This window comes from Prunus persica, chromosome G1 (assembly GCF_000346465.2).
Source record: "Prunus persica cultivar Lovell chromosome G1, Prunus_persica_NCBIv2, whole genome shotgun sequence".
NCBI lineage: Eukaryota > Viridiplantae > Streptophyta > Magnoliopsida > Rosales > Rosaceae > Prunus > Prunus persica.
In genome coordinates this window covers 3306894-3329480 of record NC_034009.1, presented here as the reverse complement: position 1 = coordinate 3329480, position 22587 = coordinate 3306894, and the positions used below count along the sequence as shown (strand labels likewise).

The window sequence follows — 22587 nt, the reverse complement described above, 5'->3', positions numbered from 1 at the left end:
TGAGAAAGTTAATGCCTTCAAGGCTCCATCTGTTTTTGAGATAATAGAATGTTTTGAAATAACATCTGCTGGTAAAGCTTTACTGAAATGTTTATTTTCTTTGCTCTTCCTAGAGAAAAACGTATGTGAAGTCCCGCATACACCTTCCTCTCTATCTCTCTTGAGAAATTTCACATTTACGTTGGATATGGAATGAAATTTCACATTTAAGTTTACCTATCATAACATATAAAATAATAATGCAAATTCATTGGAGGATAAAAATGTCTAATGTAGTTTCTTTCAATACTTTCATCAACTCAAGCTTTCAACAAATACAGCTGATGACTTTTAGGCCCTATTTGGTTCATGGGAAAGGGGTTTGGGGATGAGAAATCAATTGATTTCCCATTTTTGGTAAGTTTAAGCATGAGAATGGTTGCCTAGCATATGAAAAAATAGAGGAAGAGTGAAGCCCTCCTCTCTTATTGAGTTTTGTTTTCCTCCTCATGAGAAAGTTTGGGAAAATGAGCAAACATTAAATGTACATTTTTCATGACTATTTTGTCCTCATTAACAATTTAGAATTACAATATAGCATTAAATGCATTTTTTAAAAAAAATTTCATATGGGTATAATTGGAAAACTAAACAAACTTTGTTTTACATTCCTACACAAACCAAACATGTGAAAGGAAATAAAATCGTATTTCCTGGTTACTTTCCCAGAATTACCTAACATGAGAAATGAATTTTCCCTTTCTTTCGACCAAATAAAGAATCTTTCATTTCCCATTCATTGAAAAAAACATAGGAACCAAATAGGGCCTTACGGTCTTCACCAGGGATGGAGCCACACTTCGGCTAGCAGTGACCATGCCCCCCTAACTCCAATATTTCATAAAAATTTAATATCATGCATTTGTAATTGTTGGGAAAATATTGAAAAATCTATTTTATTTGCCCTCAAGTAATAAATATGTGTGATGACTGTGTATGTATAGTCAGCAGTTTCACATGGTTGTCACGTGATAGCTGTTAAGCTTGTTAGAAAACGAGCCCTAAGGCGATTGTTAGTTTGTTAGATGGCTTACTTAATCTCTAAGCAAGTATTATATAAATATACTATTGCATGTATGATGTAATTCATTCTTAATAAGGTACACTGGTGATTTACTCTTTGAACTTGTACCTAACTTTCGATTTGCCATTATTCTTTTTTTAAAAGAAAATTAAGGATATGAAATAAATTTTTTTCTGCCAATTTTCCCCCTACCGTCTTAATTCACAACATTTCATCCAATTTGCCGTTAAATATGAGGGCAAAGTGGTTATTTTGTTCGTTAAAAATAAATAAAAAACAGATTATTGAAATAAACTCTCTGTGTGGTAATTTGTCGCAGAGGGTGTAGTTGCCCAGAAGCTCCAATTGTTACTCCAATCTGCAAGCTCCACTTTGAGCGCAAGGAATCCTCATATGGCGAAATGTATGGTAACTTCTGAAACTCATTCGATTGAATGCTTCATTCTTCGTCTCAAACATATTCACGATCAGTTGCATGCCACTCGTGTGAAGATATATGATGATGATTTTACCATTGCTGCGTTGAATGGTTTACCGTCGGAATATGATATGATTCGCACTGTCTTGATTGCTCGGGGAATCATCTTTGTCTCTTAAAAGATTTTCGCCCACATCTTCTTGTTGCTGAAACCACTGTTGAAGCGCGTATGGTTCGTCATACTACTTTGTACGGATCTACCTCTCGCTCCTCATTCTGGTCAAGGTATTCTGCTTACACCTTCTGTATCTACTCCTCCAGCTTCTGATTCACGTCATTTTTCTCATGTGTGTTATGGTCGTGGCAAGTTCAATGGAGGTCGTAATGACAATTATCAGTTTCGTCCATCCTCTGGATTTCTTGGTGGGTCGAATACTTCTTTCAGGTCTAATGTGGTGCTGGAATGTCAAATTTGCAGCAAGAGAGGCCATACGACAGCCAATTGCTATTATCACCACTCCACATCTAATTCAGTTTCTTCTACTGTGATTGAATGCCAAATTTGTGGCAAGAAGGCCATGGAGCTTTAAATTGTTTTCAGCGATCGAATTATTCCTATCAGGTCAAGATCTGCCTTCTTCTTTTACCGCTATGACTGCACAGTCTAGTTTTTCTCGTGAGTAATTTTGGATTGCTGACAGCGGTGACACAAATCACATGGTTGGCAATACTTCTCAATTTCAGAATGTGACTCCCTATAACACTGAGGAACATGTTACAGTTGGCAATGAGGAAGGTTTGAATATTACAACCTTGGTACTACTAATCTTTCTTGTGCCAATTCTACATCACTCAATCTACCATCTGTCTTTCATGTTCCACAACTCAAGGCTCCATCAACTTTGTAAGGATAACAATTGCCTTACGATTTTTTATGCCTCTGGTTTTTGTATTCAGGACAAGAGAACCAAGACAATTCTGCTCAGGGGCAAGTGTAATCAAGGATTGTATCCAATTCATGTGGCAGCTAATCATTCATCTGCTGTTTCTCCGTGGAACTCTTCAACTCCAGCATCTACTGCGTATATTGGTCAACAAATATTCTTTGTGGCATTAGAGGTTAGGTCATCCCACCAATGAGGTTGCAAAGATTATGCTTCATGATTCTCAGTAGTCTCTTTCTGCCGAATATGTGGCTAGTATATCTTCTGCTTGTTTGCATGGTAAAATGCACAAGTTGCCTTTTTCCTCTTCTCATAATAGGTCTAGTATTTCTTTTGAAAGGATACATAGTGATATGTGGGGACTTTCCTCTGTTAGATCAGTGGATGACTATGGTACTATGTGAATTTTGTTAATGAATGTACTAGGTTCATGTGGCTTTATCCCATGTATAATAAATCAGATGTTTGTGATCTCTTTGTCAAGTTCTTTGCAATGATCACTACTCATTTTGCTGCTCAAGTTTAATACTTTCAAAGTGATGGGGGTGGGGAGTTTACTGGTAGAATATTGACTAAATTCTTGAATCAAAAGGAATTCTGCATCAGTTAAGTTGTCCTTATACTCCCTAGTAGAATGGGTTTGCAGAGAGGAGAAATTGTCATGTTATTGAGACTGTCATTAGACTGTTGCATACTGCTTCTATTCTCGAGAATTTTTAGTTTCATGCCATTGCTCATGCTGTATATTTGATTAATAGGATGCTAAGTACAGTTTTAGGCAATAAGTCTCCATTCTATAAACTGCTAGGTCATAATCCTAATCCGCGACATCTTAGAGTGAACGACTCTTTATCCTTACACTCGACCTTATAATGTGCATAAACTTCAGTCCAAAACAGTTCAATGTGTCTTCATGGGATATGCATCAGGTCACAAAGGGGTTTTGTGTTATAATCTGGTCACTAGTAAGTTTTTGATTTCCAGGCATGTAGTTCATGATGAATCCATTTTTGCTTTTACAAAGAAGATTTTGTCATCCTCAGTAAACACTATCAAGTCTTCTTCAACAACTCCCATTATTATTTCTTTGCCTGATCTTGAGCCTTTACCACAAGTATCTAGTTCTGTTCAGTCTTCTCCTCCAAGACTTCTATCTGAGGATAGTTTTCCTACTGATTCTGAGTTTGGCACTAATGTATCTCATGCAAGGATTACTACTGAGGTTCATGTTTTGAATGATCATCAACTACAGGTTCTTTTGCCTCCTATTGTTTGTTTTTCTGCCACTCTATCTACTTCTCAATTTATTGCAACTCCAATTAATTCTCATGGCATGACCACTAAAGCTAAAAATGGTATAGTTCAAAGGAAGGATTTCTCTGATTATCAATGATTTTATACTTCCTTGCCTTCTCTTTGTGAGGATTATGAACTAACTACTTTTAAGGTAGCTTCTCAATCCTCAGCTTGGATGCAAGCTATGTGCGAAGAGATTGCTGCTTTAGATATGCAAGGTACTTGAATTTTGGTTCCCAAACCACCTCACAAGAATATAGTGTAGTAGGTGGGTTTATAAAATCAAAAAGCATTCCGATGGTACTATTTCTAGATATAAGGCTCGGTTGGTGCCATATGTGTGTCAATTGAAGAAGTCTCTTTATGGTCTTAAGCAAGCTCCAAGATCTTGGAATGCCAAGTTCACAGGATATCTACCATCTATTGGTTTTAAATCCTCTCATTCTGACCCGAGCTTGTTTATTAAGCATATTAGATCAGATATTGTGATTCTTTTATTGTATGTTGATGATATCATCCTTATCGGTTGTGCTTCTAATTGTATTCAAGAGGTAATTGATGATCTTAGAGCTGTTTTTGAAATGAAAGACATGGGTCAATTGACATAGTTTCTAGGTTTACAAATTGCTTATAATACAAATGACTGTATATTTGTTAGTCAACAGAAGCATGCTCAAGATCTTCTTCAAAAAGCAGGAATGACTACTTACAGACCTTGCTATACTCCTTGTAAGCCACACAGTCAAGTATTGAAATATGAAGATGTTCCTTTATCAGATCCTTCTCTATACAGAAGTATCGTTGGAGTGTTACAATATCTGACTTTTACTCGACCAAATTTATCATATGCTGTTAATAGTGTATGTCAGTACATGACTACTCCTTCAGACTTGCATTGGTTATTGGTGAAGAGAATTCTTAGATACATTCAGGGTACATTGGATTATGGACTTAAGTTTGCTAATGGTCCTTGGCAGTTGACTGCTTACAGTGATGCAGACTGGGCTGGATATGTTAATACAAGAAGATCAACTACAGGATTTGTGGTGTTTCTATGTCCTAATGCAATTTCATGGCAGTCAAAGAAGCAACCATATGTTTCTCAAAGTTCCACAAAAGCTGAATATCGAGCATTAGCTCATACTTCAACTGATATATCATGGATACGGCATGTGCTACAAGATTTAAAGATGTTTTTACCTCAGCAGCCTGTACTTCATTGTGACAATTTATCAGCTCTTGCATTGAGCTCTAATCCTGTGTACCATTCAAGAATAAAACACTTGGATGTCAACTATCACTTTGTTAGAGAAAGAGTTCAAAAGGAGATTTACTGGTTCATTATATACCAACTGAAGACCAAATCGCAGATGTCTTCACTAAAGGGCTACATGGTCCAATCTTTGTCAAGCATTGTATCTCTCTAAAGTTGCGCACCCTAGCTAGGTTTGAGGGGGAATAAGGAGAATAAGAGCAGTTCCAGCGGGCAACCCCTTGCCCGGGCAAGGGGAGGCCTGGGCCCAAAAAGTGTTTCCAGCGGGCAAATGCAGCCAGGGCAGTTGGTGCTTGGTGGGCTGGCTCAAAGGCAAGAATAGCCCGGGCCGTTGCCTGGGTTTGTTGATGTCAGCAAGAAAATTTTTATAAAAAAACCCAAAAAGTGTTTCCAACGGGCAAATGCAGCCAGGGCAGTTGGTGGGCTAGCCCAAAGGCAAGAATAGCTCGAGCCATTGCCTAGGTTTGCTGATGTCAGCAACGAAATTTTAAAAAAAAAAAATCGAAAAAAAAAACTAAAAATTTCAGAAAGTTTTAAAATAAATACTTAGTCATATTCTTCACTTCCTACACCAAAACTCTATACAAATTCATCTTCTCATATCTCATGTGAATAGTGGTTGCCCTTAAGTTGCCATGACAATGGGTGGAAACACAACAAGTCTTTTGCAAGAGCTATCACACTATTCACATGAATAGTAACAGCCATTGCCTTGCACTTGCCTTTTGCCATGACAAATAAGTAAAAATGCTCTAATGATTGTGTATGTATAGTCAGCAGTTTCACATGGTTGTCACGTGATAGCTGTTAAACTTGTTAGAAAACTGTTAGGGGTGATTGTTAGTTTGTTAGATGGCTTAATCTCTAAGCAAGTATTATATAAATATACTATTGTATTATGATGTAATTCATTCTTAATATACATAAATTAGAATATCTTCCTCATTCTCTATGTAGTTTTTTTCTCTGTCTCTGTGATTTCTTTGTTATGTTATCAATGTGTTGTTGACCACAGGAGGAAATGGAAGCTAGTTTTGTCACTTATCTTCACAAAAATCTGTGCGTCTTCCATAAATAAGTATGTTAAACATAATTTTTTTTTTAGTTCAAGAAAGATAACCGTTTGAAGTCAAGGAATTATTCTGCATTCTCCTCATATATGTTTCTTTCAATTTTTTATTTATTTTTAAATACAAACTATAGTCTAACCTACACTGAATTAATCTACCTTACGTGGAGATGAAACTTGGACGCCAATGGTGGGTCTCACTTCCCTCATCTGAAAAAAAAAAGAAAAAAAAAACTGGCTTAGTTCACGTCTGTACAGTTGTCGAATTAATTGTGAAGCATCAGTAATAATTTGTTTGGTTTTACTGCTTATCCTGGTAAAAATTAGAATAGGCCTCTGCCAAACCAAAAATAAAAAAGAATGCTGGGCCCCCCTCTAGAGACTAAAGAGCAAGGAGAAAGCCAAGGCCCAGTACTAAGCGAGGCCACACTCTTTTAAAAGGCCCAGGACTTACTCGGTATTTTCGTCAAAGAATTTGGAGTGAATTGTAATTTTGGGAATTGTAACGTGGCTGAAAACCCTACGCGGCCCTCTATATATTCAAGTCCAAAACCCTAATCGCTCTCTCAGTCTCGTTTCAGCAGCAGCCGAAATGTCGAAGCGAGGTCAGCTCGCCTCCTTAGCTCTCTTCCTTTGTTTCTTCTTTGCCTATGTTTCTGCTTAATTCTCTGTTTGTCTCTCATGAAAATGTAGCCCAAGCATGCTAATCAACACCGTAGATTACCAGTATTGTTTATCATGTGTTAAATCTGCTTTGGAGTTTTTGAGTTCTTTGCCCACTGAGCTGTCGTAGGGAAAAAAATGAAAGGGGTTTTAGTGTTACATTGATTTGATTCAGCAGTTTCTATGTTTACCTTCGTTTTTATCAATCAGAAATTTGTTACGAAAATCTTAATAATATTTCAGTGAATCATGTATTTCAAGGATTGCGATGTGGGTTTGTTCGGTTGATAAGAAACCTTTGTAGAACCCTAGAAATTATGTTTTTCAATCTTTGATACTCCGCAGATGTATCGATCTATGATGTTTCATTTTTCCAAAAGAAATTAAATTGACCCTTTTTTGGTATATAGTATCTTATGATTCTGATGTTGATCTTCTTGTTTAGGGCGTGGAGGATCCGCTGGTAACAAGTTTAGGATGTCACTGGGTCTTCCAGTGGCAGCCACAGTGAACTGTGCCGATAACACCGGTGCTAAGAACCTTTACATCATATCCGTCAAGGGTATCAAGGGTCGTCTTAACAGATTGCCATCTGCTTGTGTTGGTGACATGGTTATGGCCACTGTCAAGAAGGGGAAGCCTGACCTCAGGAAGAAGGTCCTGCCTGCAGTCATTGTGAGGCAGCGCAAGCCATGGCGCCGAAAGGATGGGGTCTTCATGTACTTTGAAGGTCAATATCATTTTTGTTGAATTTCTCTGATTATTACTAATTGGTAGTGCAGTGTAATTGTACTGTATTTTCTGCTCCTTGGATTAAATGATAGGACAGGTCTCTTTTGTATGCACTGCACTATTAAGTTCGCATTATACACAAAAATCTGCTGTGATGTTGAGTTTATTGTGTTCATATTGTTGGTTTCCCCTTAAAAAATGGAGGTGGGTTTGGCTAAATCTTTTATTTATTTATAAGTTTTATTTGTTAATTGTTAATGCTTTCTTTATTTTTTTTATCTGAAATCTTTGCTTGTTGATTGTGATTTTGGTGATTTAAACGGCATGAGAAAAAAAGGATGCTGGTTAAGCAGGGTCATGATGTGCACATAACTCCATTGGTGGATTTATGTGTGTATTATGATTTGATGCTTTCTGAAACCAGCTACATTAATGGAACCAACCTGTCGAATAATATTCGAGTGGGTTCTCTTCTGTATGGAATCTTCTCTTTCGCCATTCGATACATGTCCTTTTCCTGTGTCATTTTCTCCTACTGTTGATATGTTCCCCCAGTGTTGTCCAATAATTTGCATATTCTTTGTGTTGCATGTGTAGTCTAGAGTTATTCTCTCTCAGTTTCTCTACTCCTTTCATACCGTGCAATGTTTGGTTGCCTTTCTTACCTGAACTGCTGTACCCCTCTATCTAGATCTCCTATAGTCATCCTGTCAGAAAATGTGTCCGATAACCAGACAGAAGTCAAGTGTCCTCTTTATCTGGTAGTTGATGCTGTTACACGTCTGGAAAATCAATAGTCCCCATCGTTACAGGCGTGCTTGCATTTATGCTCACATCTGCTCCATTTGGGCACTACATATTTGTTTTGGCATTGAATTGGGATCATGTTTGTATGATTTGACTTGTTTTTTTTAATTTATTGATTCATCTCTACATTTTGTAATGTGTGTTGCTTCTACTGCTTTTTTTGTGTGTTCCCATATTAAGATAAAACTAGCTATATCGTAACCAGACAGAAGTCAAGTGTCCTCTTTTTCTTGTGGTTGATGCTGTTACAAGTCTGGAAAATCGATAGTGCCCATCGTTACAGGTGTACCTTAGCTTTACATGCTCACATCTGTTACATCTGGTCCCTACATATTAAAGTGAACGTGCATCTTGTTTATTCGATTTACAATTTGATTTTTGTAACATTCTCTCTTGGTTTTTTTAATCTCCAGATGAGTTGGTTTCTTTGTAATTGGTTAGCGGCTGAGCATTTTTATGGACTGGCACTCCATATTCTTTATTGCATGCATTTCACTGTTTTCACAGTATCTTATCTATCCTTTTTTTTTAAATTTGCAGATAATGCTGGTGTTATTGTGAATCCAAAGGGTGAAATGAAAGGTACAGCTCTTATTTCCTTAGTTGAGGGTTATGCAACATTTTCATCATTCTTTTCGTTATAATAAGTTGTTGGGTCAGCTGAACTAATTGGCTGCTCTCTGTTTGTTTAGGTTCTGCCATTACTGGTCCAATCGGAAAGGAGTGTGCTGATCTTTGGCCAAGGATTGCGAGTGCTGCTAACGCCATCGTCTGAGTGTTACTGTCTCAGAGCTCTATGCATAGGACTGAACTTATATGTGTTATCCTTGTTTTTGATATTAGAAGCAGGTCGCTCCTGGAATTTGACTAAATTTTTGTTTCTTGTTATTGTGGTGTTGTGCAAACTGCAGCGAATTTTGTTTGGATCTGGATATTACTATCATGTTTTATTTTAGAATTTAGAAATTGCTATTGTGCCTCTTGAAGATATCCATGTTGATTCAATAAGCTTCAGTTTCCAATCGTTCTTTTTGCCCTCCAAATTCACTTGGCAATCAAAATTTCTTCCCTAAATGATGCGTTCCTACTTTTACTGTCCTGATTTGGTGAGGCATTGTCGAATAATTTACAAGTCGTTTGTTATAACGTACACAAATCCTGCCAAAGAAAGCATTAACAAAAGGGCAAAAGCAAGTCGGTGCATCTAGTTTTGCCACCCTGGTCAGTATGTGGCGACGAAATCGCAATAATGCATGTGGCGACGAAATCGCAATAATGCATGTGGCGACGAAATAGTAATGTCCTAGCGAAATTGATCATCAGGCATTTGCCACCCTGGCCGGTATGCGAATTGATCATAAAACAACTTAGTTCCATTGCTCCATTTCTCTAACAAGACCTACTTGAAATCCACCTCCCTCTCTTCTTTGTGTCTTACACCAAAGTCATTGTTTGCGAGGAGAACAATGAGCAGAAATAAAAGCGTGTTGTTAGGTTGTTTGAGTCTTATTATTTCTGTAGCAGTAGCAGGGCCAGAATGGAACATTTTGAGTCACAGAACCAAAGATGGACTGAGCATTAGCTTGAGAAACTACTGCGAGAGTTGGAGGATGAATGTCGAGCTGCACAACATCAGAGAGTTCCAAGTCGTGCCCGAAGAATGCGTCGGCTACATTGGAAAATATGTTACTTCAACTCAGTACAAGGTGGACTCAGAGAGGGCGATTGAGGAAGCTATTGTGTATCTGAGCACCAGCTGCAATTTGGAGAAAGATGGCAAAGATGCATGGATTTTCGACATCGACGATACGCTTCTTTCCACCGTGCCTTACTACAAGAAGCAACATTTCGGGTAAGCCTTTTGATATGTTATTCAAAACAAGCAATCAGATCACATATAAAATGTTTATGGTGGAGATTTACATAACCCATTGTGGAGGATTGAACAAAATTGTTGCAATTATTTTTTGAAAAAAAATTGGAAATAGGGGTGAGAAGTTGAACCTGACTTCTCTGGAGGAATGGATGAGCCAGGGCAAGGCACCTGCTCTGGAAAACTCACTCAAACTCTTCAATGAGATGAAAGCCAGAGGGCTGCAGATCATTTTGGTTTCTTCAAGGAGGGAGCATCTCAGATCAGCCACAATTGACAACCTTGTCGATGTTGGCTACTATGGATGGACAAGTCTCATATTGAGGTCTCTCTCTCTCTCTCTCTCTCTCTCTCTCATAAATTAATTAATTTGTTTCACTTGAATATTTGGAAAATTGCATTTGTTGTTGCAGGGGTCCTGATGATGAATTGATGGGGGTGCAAAATTACAAGACTGAAGTGAGAAAACAGTTGATTGGTGAAGGCTACCGCATTTGGGGCATTGTAGGAGATCAATATAGCAGTATTGAGGGGCTTCCAAGGGCCAAAAGAACATTCAAACTTCCAAACCCATTGTACTATGTTTCTTGAACAAAACCCATTGTACTTTTCATTCCTTTATTTGAAATTGTTCATCCAATTCAATTGCCTTGAAATGAAGCATTTTATATGAAAAAAAAAAAACCATTTGATGGTTGGTCAACCTTATGTGAGAACAGTGAAGGCCCATCCTTTTTTCTCCCCCCAAAGTTAGGAAAAGGTTAGGGTGAAACTCACACACACGGATACCATGAAGTTTGAACTCAGGACCACTTATAAACACACCAAAAACCTGAACCAATCCAACGAACACGTTGAAGGGCCATCCTTCAATTTATTATAGTTCTTAACATCTCAAACATAAACTAAGATACATACATTATACATACATACATACACATCATATCTTTTGATGCATATAGCTTCCACTGCAAGTAGTGCATTTTGTTCTAGCCTATCTTAGTCATACCAGCTGCATTAATCTTAGCACAATACTCGAACAAGCTTCCGTCAAAGCAGCGCCTAACGGCTTCTTTAGACAGAAGACCATCCTCATCTCTGGCAAGAACATACAGAAGTCCCCATTCCAACTTACTCGCGATCCTGCAAAAATCATGCTCAAGCGATGGTAAAGTGAAGAACCAAAGCTAGTTGACAAGGAAATTTTAAGTGAAATGTATTAGGGACCCGAAAAAGGTTACCATCCGAAGAAGTCGAATGCAACTCTGTTCCCCTCGGTCATGTCCCAAAGCTCTCCCAGGGTGAACTTGTCTGGCACAGTATTGGCATACTTGCTAAACATGTTCTCAATGCTGACTGGGCTAAACCTGCAAAATGATTTCAGATGAGTCCTAATGATTCATTTCGACCCATCACAACATCAAAGATTGTTACGGTTTCATGTTTAATTTATATTTACATACCTTCCTTCTGTGTCATATGTTCCAGAATCACTACCGTGCTTTGATTTGTGAATGTTGTAAATGTATATGGGAAAGAAAGGAGAAGGAATCCACCCCTGTGAAAAATTGGAAATTCGAGAATTACAAATGCAACTTCATTATGTCAGACTTTGACACACCAACTTCCACATAACGTGGTCAGCTAAACGAGAAATCGCATTACCTAAGTAAGCACACAAGAAACTGCATTAACTAAGCGCATGATATAGCAGTTAATATGTACTTTTTCCGTCAGTTACTTATAGCCAACTTTAATTAACATGAACATCATGTGGGATGTAGTCCAGAATGCGATATCTCTAACAATACTCAGCTTAGTATCTAAAGGACTGAGAGAGATTACTGTTTGTCACTAATCGCCACATGGTGTTAGTAATCCAAATGTAATAGTATGAGTGTGTGACACGTATAACACGGGCTTATACTTTTGTGTAATTTACTGGTGAATTAGTGACATAGACCGGGAAACCGAAATTTTCTTAGGATGCCTATTACTAGTTAATTAACAACCATTTAAATTCAACCACAGTGGTATAAAGAAGTGTATCAAACAATATACAACTTACAGGCAGAGTAGCATAACTCAGAGCCCCATTGATAAGAACAGTCATGACAATGGCAGCGATGAGATTGAAACCAACGGCTCGCAATCCTGATTAAAGGGAAAAGAACAAAGTACATGAGAACCTAATAAATTCAGTACAAAGGATGCTTGTTGAGGTTGAACAAATAAGTTGAAGCCAGAAAGCAGGCACACATGAAGATTTACCAGTAAAAGTTTCCCAAGGGTAGACGATCCCATTGTCGTCCTGGTCGAAAAAAGCTACATGCTGCTGAAGAACACTCATGTCGCGGTGCTGATGGCCCGGTGTTCCTGTTGGATGGTTTGTGTCCGGAGCAACCAATGCTCTTGGCATGTCTGAAATTGGGATATTGTCGAACAAAATACAAAATATATTAGCGCACTTGAACATGTTGTAGTTGCCATTAATTTGTCAAGGAAAGTTTTCCAATAATATAAAACGAAGCAATATCAACTTAAATTAATTAGGTAGCTGGGCTTCAGTTGGGGAGTTGCTCAATCTAGAGATAGAAACTAAAATCAATCTTGTTAATTTGAATTTTAGTTTAAAGAAATTTTCAATATGTAGATTTATCTCAAGGAATGGATGAGGATCTCTGGAAAAGAAAAACAGAACTAAAGAAGTGTCATAAACCACATGATTTTGATTCAAATAATCCTAGACTATGTGTCAAATTATTATAGTGCCCCATGATAAATTAATCCTTCCATTAAAAACAGACTTGCCAAATAGATATCACTTCGGATTTTCTTGAAGATCATGTTAGAGAATAGTGGAAGAAGAACAAACAACCCTAACGTTTATACACAGAGAGAGAGAGAGAGAGAGAGAGAGAGAGAGAGAGATGAATGAACTTACATGGCTTAGGAAGTTTGGTTTCCAAGTCACCCCTGACCTTCCTCTCAATAGTGACAGGTGCATACGGAGCTTCTGTTGCCAATGCTTCACCCTCCATCACAGCAGCCATGATATATGAATATTGAAATTTTTTTTTTCTTCTTCCGTCTCTATGGCATATGGAGGCACAGAGAAGACCGGCTAGCTCAACTTTGCTTTTATAAAGAGCTAGCGGTGGAGGAAGGAGTAAGGTAGAGGGAGAGAGAGAAAACAGCAAAGGCAAATGAGAAAGTCTTGAGTATATTGCGTGGCAAGTGATGCAAACAACACCTGATTTTGAAGGGCAAGTTGTGGCTAGATGCGAGAAGGGCATGCAGATCTTGTTTGATAGGCATCTTACACTTGGCCACCCTCCCTGTGCTGTATTGTCTGCAATTATTTTATGGTTTGCTTGACTTTCAGCAACCAAACTCACACAAATAATAGGTATTTTTGGTAGAAAAATCACCTAAACTTATACCTCAATTTTAATTTGTCATTTTAAAGAAAAATTTAAGAGAAATGTCATTTTAATTTTTCCAAATCCATCATTTGTCATTTCACTTTAACACCATTCAATTTTCCATCTATTTTAGGGTATTTTAGTCTTTTTATTTTCAAGGAGAAAAAAGGGACCTCTCTCCCTTTCTCCCCCACCCGCCCCCAAATCACATCGCACAGAACCCCCTCCCCCCACTTATATATATATATATCTCTCTCTCTCTCTCTCTCTCTCTTTCCATCCACAAATTTTCAATATGCAAATGAAACAAATACCAAAATAATAAAAAAAGAAGAAAAAGGTGAACTCGGTTTGCGTGGGCCGAGGGAATTTGTGTGTAGAGGGTACATGGTATAGAGAGAAGGAGGAAGGGGAAGGGGAAGAGGGAAGGGGGGAATGGAGAAAGGGGATGTGAAGAGGGAATGGGGAATGGATTTCAAGGTGGGTGGGGTTGGTCAGAGTCTCTGGCGGCGCACATGAGATTGGGGAAGATACAAATTTTTTATAATGAATTTTCCATATTCAAAATACGCTTGAAAATGGAAAGACTAAAATACCTTTTAAAATGGATGGAAAATCAAATTATGTTAAAGTCAGATGACAAATCATGGAATTTGAAAAATTAAGGTGACATTTCTCTTAAATTTTTATTTAAAGTGACAAATTGAAACTGAAATATAAGTTCAGGTGACATTTCTACAAAAATAATTAAGACTAAATTTTACCCCATATAGGTTTGGGGGCATTATCGAAAAGGGCAATAGGATTTCAATTTCAACAATTTGCACCTCAACGTTTTAAGATTTGTTCAATTTACACGTTCTTTCAATTTGACTGTACGGTATTCTCTAAAGTTGATGATGTGGCAAGTGTGAGACCCATTTTTGTGTTGATGTGTCAATAAAAACAATAAAAATTCCTTAAAATAATAAAACACTAATATTCGGGGATCTCCTTACTTTACTTGTCCCTAATTTTAACCCGAAATCGGAACCCGATATGACGGGGATTTTTGTCAATCAATGGCAGTTCCTGGTGATGGGTTCTGCCTTATTATTTTCTTCTTCTATTTTTCTGCAAGTTAATCTCCATCGGATGATAGCGGTGGTGGTTTGATTTCTCATTTCTCATCTCTTATCTTTTATTTTCCTTTTATTTTCTGAACCCACAGGATTTTCCCAACTCGATTATAAATATTCCAGTTGAGATCAGGAAAGCAAAAGAATCAAAACCCTTCGTCGCCAAGCACCTCTCCAACCGTCTCAAATCTATCGCTCTCTGTCTCCCTTTTATCACTCTGCAACAACGCCTGAGCTTCAGAGCTTGTATTTGATTTCTTTAGGTATGCTTTCAACTTCCCATCAATGTTCTAATCCCTTTTGATTTTTGGGTTTTTTTGCTTTCATCTCATATACTGTTGAAAGTTTGGAATTTTTTTTAAAACACTTTTCTGTTTACAATTGCATTGTCGATTACAGTTTTTCTTATGTCGTGATATCATCTTATTCATCGATCTCATCGTCTTTGCATTTTTGCTACCTGATTTTGATTTCTGAAACCCTAATTTTTTCAAAATTCCCAAATTTCTCAAAATTCTTGGTTCCCCTCCTGATATCATTTTCATCTTCTTTTTGGCTCTGTTGATGTTTCAAATTGCTGGTCGTAGTTTTCCGGGTGTTACTTAATTTTCGAGTACTTATATTTATTCAAAGACCATATTAATCGTTGCTAATTTGTGCAGTATGGTGACGATACTATTTCTTTCAAATAAAAAAGAGGAAAAATCCAATTATAGCCGCGCGGCTATACTATTTCTTATGACGAATTTAGGAAAAATTAATAAATTAAAAACCAAGTATCGCCGCGGCTATGCTATTCCCTCTAAAATTATTTTAAAACCGAGTATAGCCGACCGGCTATACTATTTTTTGAAAATAAAAAAAAATTAACCGCGTATAGCCGTACGGCTGTATTATTTTTTAAAAAATAACTATACTATTTCTTTTTTAAAAAATAGGAAAAAACCGAGTGTAGCCGAACGGCTATACTATTTCTTATAAAAAAAATTTAAAAACCAAGTATAGGCGATCGGCTATACTATTTCTCTATGAAAAATTAGGAAAAATCAAGTATAGCCAAAGGTAGCCAAAGGTGAAGGTCAGGCAACAAGAAGACGAAGATGATCGTCATGCCTTAATTGATTTTTGTTTCGAGGTTTTCCTTCAATTATGCAGCAAATCCTGTATATCATATGGCACATGGGGCCAAGTTGGGAATGCTAACCGTGAAATAAACAAAGGCATCATGCCATGCCCACAGGCTCAAATATTCATAATTGAAAGCAGACACGAAAGAGGAATACAAATACAATAATTTCAGTTGTGAAATATAAATGTAGTGTTGGACAACCACTAGACCCAAAAGCTTGTAACGAACTTTAAACTACTTGACCACATCTTTGCTCCTCTTGATTTCACAGAGCATTTCTTTCTTCTCCAGCTAAGTTCAGCTTCGCACATGCTCTCTCTGCTGCAGAGCTTCGACATAGTTTCTGAATATCAGTTCCTACCTGCAGCAGTTTACTTGTCAAAACTTGCATTCCAAAATGAATATAGTAGTAATATTGTACTACATTTCGTAAATAAAAACACTCATTTCAATCTACTACTCCAAAATAATTACTTGTACGTAATAATTTATCCAGTATGCCAAAAAAGAGAGTATATATTTAAGCTTTGTGTTTTATGTTTTTACTAAAACAACAAGGGATAACTTGTTGTTAACATAATCAACTAGAAAAAAAATCATATTGCTTATGGACTGGAGTTTTCTAATTGTTGTTCGTGTAGCAATGGAAAGATTCTCCATTTCAAAGATTCTGAAATGCACATAAATATTCAACTCTTACTTGATTGACTTCAAAAGGAACATCTAAATCTAACGGTGATGTATTTTAACATGCCTTGAAATATTATTATCAGATTTTGGAATGTGATAGAATTATCATATTGTGCTCTCGGTGTCGGTGCTTCATTTTATAAATAATAAAATAAGGAAATTTAACCTGTTGGCTTTTAGATTAAAGTTTCTCACAAGCACAAGCAAAAAAGCAATCAAAATGGACAAAGAAACATATAATTAATAAAATATTTGGAAACTGGAAAATGACAAGGCTTAGGAGACAGGACTCACAAGCAAAAATGGACGAAGAAAACAAATCAAATATTATTATAAGATATATGGTCTGAAAATAAGGAAATTTAACCTGTTGGCTTTTAAGCTTCTCACTCACAACACAAGTCACAAGCACAAGCAAAAAGCAATAAAAATGGAGAAAGAAAACGTAGCTAAGCCCGTATTCTGTTGGCTTTCTACTTTAATATTCTCTCGCTGCTTCATTTTTTAACTAATAAACACAAACCAAACCACCCATTTTGCTTTAAAATGCACCTTTTTTTTTTAATTTAAAAATTAAAAGAAAGAAATTACCTTGCCATCATTGCATCGGTGGTGGTTAGTATTTGGGGGAATGGTTCTCCAATTACAAGGGAAGGTACATGTTGAATTTTATAGAAATCCTCTCCATCTTCCTCAATCCGACGGTGGAGTTCTCTACTCATCCCTCTGATGGTTAATTCCCTAAGATTAGTAAGATATCTCAACCCATCTGGAAGTGTAGTCAATTCCGGGCAATATTCAATTTCCAATCGACAGAGACGAGGCATGGCTCCTTCATCTACTCTCCACTCTGTTATTCTGTTCAGGCCACAAACATCAAGAAATTGAAGAGAAGGAAAGCCTCCTTTGGAGAAAACCAGTATCTTTGTATTCTCCTCGAAAGGTTTTTCAAAAAGCTTCAAATTTGTTAGGTTTGGCAGCTTCTCTAGTATTCCCATTTGGTCCTCCTTGAGACCACAACTCCACAATACTAACTTTGTGAGGTTTGGATAGTCGTGTAGCTCTTTCGGTAATTCTGCGATTGGCCCATCCAACGTCAATTTGTATATACCCCGACAACTTGATACTATTTGTATAGCTTGCTCTTCACCGCTATTCGTGTTATTTTTCACAATTAGAGACCGGATACGGTTAAGCGTGCTGCCTGTAGAATTTAAGATTTCCTCCAGATTTTGCAAAGAGCCTAACACTCTTATTTTCAGTTTTCTAAGATTGGTTAATCTACCAACATCTTTCAAATCACAATACTCACTTGAAAGGTTATGTAAGGTCTGTAGATGGCCAAGAGTAGACAGCTCCAGCTTACCCTTTGCTCTGTAATTCCAAGGTAAATATAAATGTCTTAATTGTTTCATCTTCTTTATCACATTTGGGATGACCTTGTCAATATAACTTGAAACACGAAAATCAAGAGTTTGCAAGCATACTAAATTACCGAGGGATGGCGGAAACGTTTTTATTTTGCTCCTCCTCACACTTAGAAACCTTAAGTGTACCATATTTCCAATTTCACTTGGCAACTCTACTCTTCTTATTGCCCGAAGACCTTCAACCTTCAAAACTCTAAGCACTTTGAAATCCTTCAACGGAGATAGTAATCCTTTTTCACTTTTTGGAATCCATTCTCTTAGGCCAAAGAAGAATAGAGACCTTATGTGACCATTTGTTTCATCTCTTGAAGAAACCAACATATCTGTGTTCTTATCCAAGTAAATTGCAAGTCTTCGAATTTTCCCCAATTGTGTTGCCTCGGCTGCCATAGAAGAAGTATTTTCTTGCAAAGAATATTTAATATGGAGAAAACTTTCCTCTTTTGCCCTTAACAAACACATGTCTCGTACAAGATCATGGATTCGACAATCTTTAATTGTCCCAGTTGAACCACTTGTTCCCACTTGAACCAAACACCTTTCTACCAACTCACTTAAGCAATCACGTGCTATATCCTCCATTGTTTCCCCCAAACTATGTCTTTGTTGTCTCGAGAAGATAAGACCTTCTGCCACCCATAATTTAGTCAATTCGCTCACAAAAAAATCAGAGTCTTCAGGATAATGACTTAAATATAAAAAACATGGTTTTAAGTAATACGGTAGGTCATCATAACTCAATGCCAACACTTGTGATACACCTTCATATTCTTCTTCATGTCCGATGCCCCTGTTTATGTATTCACGAACATTCTCATACACTCTCACCCATTCTCTAATGGAGTTTTTTCTGACTAGAACTCCAGCAAGCACAATGATGGCTAATGGCAAACCTTTACAATGTTGAAGCATCTTCATTCCTAAGTCTTTCTTCTTTGTGTACATTCCCAAGTCTGAAAAATAGGAAAAGAAAAAAAAATCAAACACGAACTTGTAGTATGAGCAGTCTCAGTGGATATTCCTTGCTCGAATGATTTAAAATTAAAATTGTGAAATCCCAAAATTTATTCATAACCTTTATCTTATTATAAGTTTGGATTTGCTAATACATGCCAAATGGAGAACATTTAAAAGTTAAATCTGCACCAACACAGAAAACGTATGGGATATCGTTGGATGGAAGAGAAGGTTGGGAGAAAATTTTGAATTAGCTAGCATTGTCCTGATTATTATTTGCTATTGCATAATATAAATTACCATCCATCTTGCTACCTAACAAATGAGTGACCCCCAAAAAAAAAAAAACGAATGTCTAACCAAGTAAGGCAGTCCATAAAATTGCCACGTGTTCGACAATATTCAAAAAATTTAACAATGACTGAAAAAAGAAAAAACACTACATAAGTTGTGTCATATGCAATGTAATGGTTTCTATGTGGCTTGCTATATAACTAAGAACCTGGAAAAGAAAAGAGTAAGGGTGAGAAATACCGATATCAGCCCTTCCAGATATTGCTATCTTCTCAAATAGTTCCCAGCTCTTTTTCTCATTTAGTGCCTGGAGTTCGTGGAGAAAAGCATTTCTATTTAGGGGCAAAGCTACTGCTTGATTGCGTGTAGTAAGCAATATTGTGCTCTCTGTTTCCACATTTGGAAATGCAGCCTTCAAAAGATTCCATGTCTCGATTCTCCATATGTCATCAAGTATCACCAAACATCTCATTTCTTGCAAAACAAGGAAAAGCTTCTTTGCTATTTCATCATCTGTCATGTCCTTAATTTCTTGTTTTTGTTCCTTGGTTGCAGAAATGAGTTCAATTAAAATTCCTTCCCAAACATTTCTTACTTGAAAACGTTGAGATACACAGACCCAAGCAAAACTATGAAAATGCTGCCTTACTTTTTTGTGATGATAAAGCTGTCTTGCAAGGGTGGTCTTCCCTAAACCGCCCATCCCCCAAATAGATACAACTTGATGACGATTTTCATCTTTCACCAAATGCATAACCAATTCTTCAACGTTGGACTCTAACCCAACAACATCACGTTCAACAACATGAGAATAACTTCTCCTTAGCCTCTCATGCAATTGCAAGGAAGATTCACCACCACCGCTGTCCCTGTCCCTTATTTCCTTTATGTTATAACTCTGCAAATTCGATCTCAACGCAGAAATTTTAGTAGTGATATTCTCAATTTCTGCCCCAATCCTGTGAACATCAACCCCTTCCTTGAAGATGCAGGCAAATCTTTTGAGAACATTCTTGAGGCCTCTTTTCTTCTTCTTGGAATCGACTTTCAAGCCATAAGTTTCAATAATATCTTCCAAATCATAAGCCGCATCTCTAATTTTGGCAACACAAATCTGGACTCTTGTATCTTGTCCTTGTCTTGCATCTGCATCTTTGAGGAATCCCTGCATGAATTCTAGCTCAGTTTGTGCAGCTTCAACTTGACGGCTGACTCCAGACAAGAACTTGGCTTCCTGAATGGCGAAGTCTCTGACACTTTCGAGCACAACGGAAACAACTGCCTCAGCCATGCTCTCTACTGCTTACTCTCTCTTCGCCAAAACGAAAACAACAACTAAACCTTCAGATTTAGTTTGCAGATTGATCGATGAAATCTTCTCTCAACTGTTTTCATCTATATGTATGAAATGTGGCCAATAAACTAAACCAAAAGATAAATAGTTGGCCAAAACCACTTTGTCATTTTCGTATCTTTATTTTCTTCGCCAGAAAAGAAAAGAAACTCGAATCAATGCAAATTGTGTTCCACAGTTCATTCTCATCCGAGAGCAATTCTTATCTTCTAATAAAATTATTCGGTGTTCTTTCTAATATCACTTTATTCTTATCTTCTGAAATAAAGAAAACAACTGCGTCAGCCATTCTCTCTACTACTTACTCTCTCTTCGCCAAAACGAAAACAAGTAAACAAGATCGGTTTTTAGATTGATTGATGAGAATATCTCTTTATCGGTAGAGCAATTTCTTGCTGTCTATGTATGAAGTCCAATTCCATCCAACAAAAAGTAGTAAATTTTGGCGTTTTCTTTCTGACCACCTTCCCTCAATTATCATTGGACCAATTCCATCCTTATACTGTTTTTCAAAAATTAAAAAAGGCGTATAGCCGGGCGGCTATAATGTTTTTATAAAAAAATTAAAAACCGAGTATGGCCGTACGGCTATACTATTTAAATTTTTTTAAAAAAACCGTGTATAGCCGCACGGCTGTACTATTTCTCAAAAAAAATAAAAAAGAAGTATAGCCGTGCGGCTATACTAGATCTATTTAAAAATTTTAAAACAAAATATAGCCGGGCGGCTGTACTATTGCTTTTAAAATTATTTAGAAACCGAGTATAGCCGACCGGCGGTACTATTTACAAATAAAATAAAATAACCGGGTATAGCCGTGGGGCTGTACTATTTTTTAAAAATAAATAAATAACCAGTGATACTATTTCTTTTTTAAAAAAATTTGGAAAAACCAAGTGTAGCCAGTCAGCTATACGTTTTTTTAGGAAAATTTTTAAAAAACCCGGCTATACTATTTCTCTTTAAAAAATAAAAAATAAAACCAAGTAGAGCTGTGCGGGTATACTATATCGTTTAAAAAAAAAACTGAGAATAGCCGTGCGTCAGTACAATTTCTTTTTAAAAATTAGAAAAATGGCATATAGTCGCACGGCTATACTATTTGTTTTTTTAGAAAAAAAAAAGACGGAAAAATACCGTGTATAGCCGATCGGCGATACTATTTTCTTTTTTTATATTTTTTTATAAATGCTTAATATCACAAAACGAGGTTTACGAAACTATCAGATTTCATCGTTTTGTGTCGGTAGTGGTCAAAGTTTGTATTGTTTATGAAGCTCAGGTCATTGGTTCAGTATATTTTTTTGCTCAGACAAAAGAAGTCTCAGTTTAAATGTTTGATTTCAGTTTTGAGTTATCAGAGCTTGTATTGTTGATAACCCTATGACCAATCCTTACTACTCCAGATAAATGAAAATGGAAATTCTCGTTCTCTGTCGATCTCAAGACTCTCTCTCGCAAAAAAATACAAATGGTCTTTACTCTTTAACTCTGCGATTATGCATACAGGGTAGGGTCATGAAAGTGTGTATGCTTTGAAATGAAGAAGAATATGTTTCTTATTTATTTAGGCGATCAGTTTATCAGTTTAGGATTTGGTTTTCCAGACTAATTCTCTCTCTGTGGCTTGATCTTTGTAGATGAAGCTCAGGCCTTTGGTGTTATCCCTCGTTATATGTAACTACAAGGATCTGTTCATTCCAATCAGTGTGAACTTGAGATATAAAAGTTTGTGATATGTTTTCCTCAGACAAAAGAAGTCTCAGTTTAAATGTCTGATTTCGGATTGAGTTTTTGGAGCTTGTTCGATTGATTTACTCCTATGATCAATCCTTACTCCAAAAAAATGATGCAATTCCTTCCCTTCCCCTTTCTCTGTACCGTTTTTAATGTTAGGAAGGAATGTTTGTTCATCCTTTTATTTTTCCGGAGTATTTATTGGTCATTGGGTGTTTTGACATTGGATTTTATCTACAGAGGAGCACCAAGATGTTTCTCCACCCACTGTTGCAGGAATTTCAAAATCTTGTGTCCCAAGTGTATTGATGCCA

The 22587-nt window shown here is 36.9% G+C and overlaps 4 protein-coding genes across 4 annotated transcripts; 2 read left to right on the top strand and 2 right to left on the bottom strand.

Moving 5' to 3' along the window:
• Positions 6550 to 9287, top strand: LOC18793016 (60S ribosomal protein L23). Its single transcript, XM_007227487.2, has 4 exons — positions 6550 to 6668; positions 7172 to 7456; positions 8806 to 8847; positions 8958 to 9287. Exons 1-4 carry the CDS (start codon positions 6656 to 6658, stop codon positions 9038 to 9040), a joined length of 423 nt encoding a protein of 140 aa, XP_007227549.1. The 5' UTR covers positions 6550 to 6655; the 3' UTR covers positions 9041 to 9287.
• Positions 9387 to 10778, top strand: LOC18793894 (acid phosphatase 1). Its single transcript, XM_007226607.2, has 3 exons — positions 9387 to 10117; positions 10254 to 10463; positions 10552 to 10778. Exons 1-3 carry the CDS (start codon positions 9732 to 9734, stop codon positions 10727 to 10729), a joined length of 774 nt encoding a protein of 257 aa, XP_007226669.2. The 5' UTR covers positions 9387 to 9731; the 3' UTR covers positions 10730 to 10778.
• Positions 10980 to 13323, bottom strand: LOC18793097 (peroxygenase). The gene is made up of 6 exons (XM_007227498.2): positions 13083 to 13323; positions 12410 to 12559; positions 12207 to 12292; positions 11602 to 11696; positions 11380 to 11505; positions 10980 to 11281 (listed from the first exon to the last, which is right to left on the bottom strand). The coding sequence occupies exons 1-6, from the start codon at positions 13189 to 13191 to the stop codon at positions 11128 to 11130; spliced, it is 720 nt and encodes a 239-aa protein (XP_007227560.1). The 5' UTR covers positions 13192 to 13323; the 3' UTR covers positions 10980 to 11127.
• On the bottom strand, positions 15829 to 20535 carry LOC18793842 (putative disease resistance protein At1g50180). Its single transcript, XM_007226688.2, has 3 exons — positions 19422 to 20535; positions 17092 to 18883; positions 15829 to 16171 (listed from the first exon to the last, which is right to left on the bottom strand). Exons 1-3 carry the CDS (start codon positions 20470 to 20472, stop codon positions 16168 to 16170), a joined length of 2847 nt encoding a protein of 948 aa, XP_007226750.1. The 5' UTR covers positions 20473 to 20535; the 3' UTR covers positions 15829 to 16167.

What these genes read in the sequence shown, in the direction of transcription:
- LOC18793016 (XM_007227487.2), top strand. An exon ending in GGTCTTCATGTACTTTGAAG is followed by an intron (nt 7,457 to 8,805) that starts GTCAATATCATT and finishes TTAAATTTGCAG; the next exon opens with ATAATGCTGGTGTTATTGTG. An exon ending in TCCAAAGGGTGAAATGAAAG is followed by an intron (nt 8,848 to 8,957) that starts GTACAGCTCTTA and finishes CTGTTTGTTTAG; the next exon opens with GTTCTGCCATTACTGGTCCA.
- LOC18793894 (XM_007226607.2), top strand. Translation starts at nt 9,732, where the DNA reads ATGAGCAGAAATAAAAGCGTGTTGTTAGGTTGTTTGAGTCTTATTATT. An exon ending in TACAAGAAGCAACATTTCGG is followed by an intron (nt 10,118 to 10,253) that starts GTAAGCCTTTTG and finishes AATTGGAAATAG; the next exon opens with GGGTGAGAAGTTGAACCTGA. An exon ending in TGGACAAGTCTCATATTGAG is followed by an intron (nt 10,464 to 10,551) that starts GTCTCTCTCTCT and finishes TTGTTGTTGCAG; the next exon opens with GGGTCCTGATGATGAATTGA.
- LOC18793097 (XM_007227498.2), bottom strand. Translation starts at nt 13,191, where the DNA reads ATGGCTGCTGTGATGGAGGGTGAAGCATTGGCAACAGAAGCTCCGTAT. An exon ending in AACCAAACTTCCTAAGCCAT is followed by an intron (nt 12,560 to 13,082) that starts GTAAGTTCATTC and finishes TCCCAATTTCAG; the next exon opens with ACATGCCAAGAGCATTGGTT. An exon ending in GCATTCGACTTCTTCGGATG is followed by an intron (nt 11,282 to 11,379) that starts GTAACCTTTTTC and finishes TGATTTTTGCAG; the next exon opens with GATCGCGAGTAAGTTGGAAT.
- LOC18793842 (XM_007226688.2), bottom strand. Translation starts at nt 20,472, where the DNA reads ATGGCTGAGGCAGTTGTTTCCGTTGTGCTCGAAAGTGTCAGAGACTTC. An exon ending in ATCTGGAAGGGCTGATATCG is followed by an intron (nt 18,884 to 19,421) that starts GTATTTCTCACC and finishes CCTATTTTTCAG; the next exon opens with ACTTGGGAATGTACACAAAG.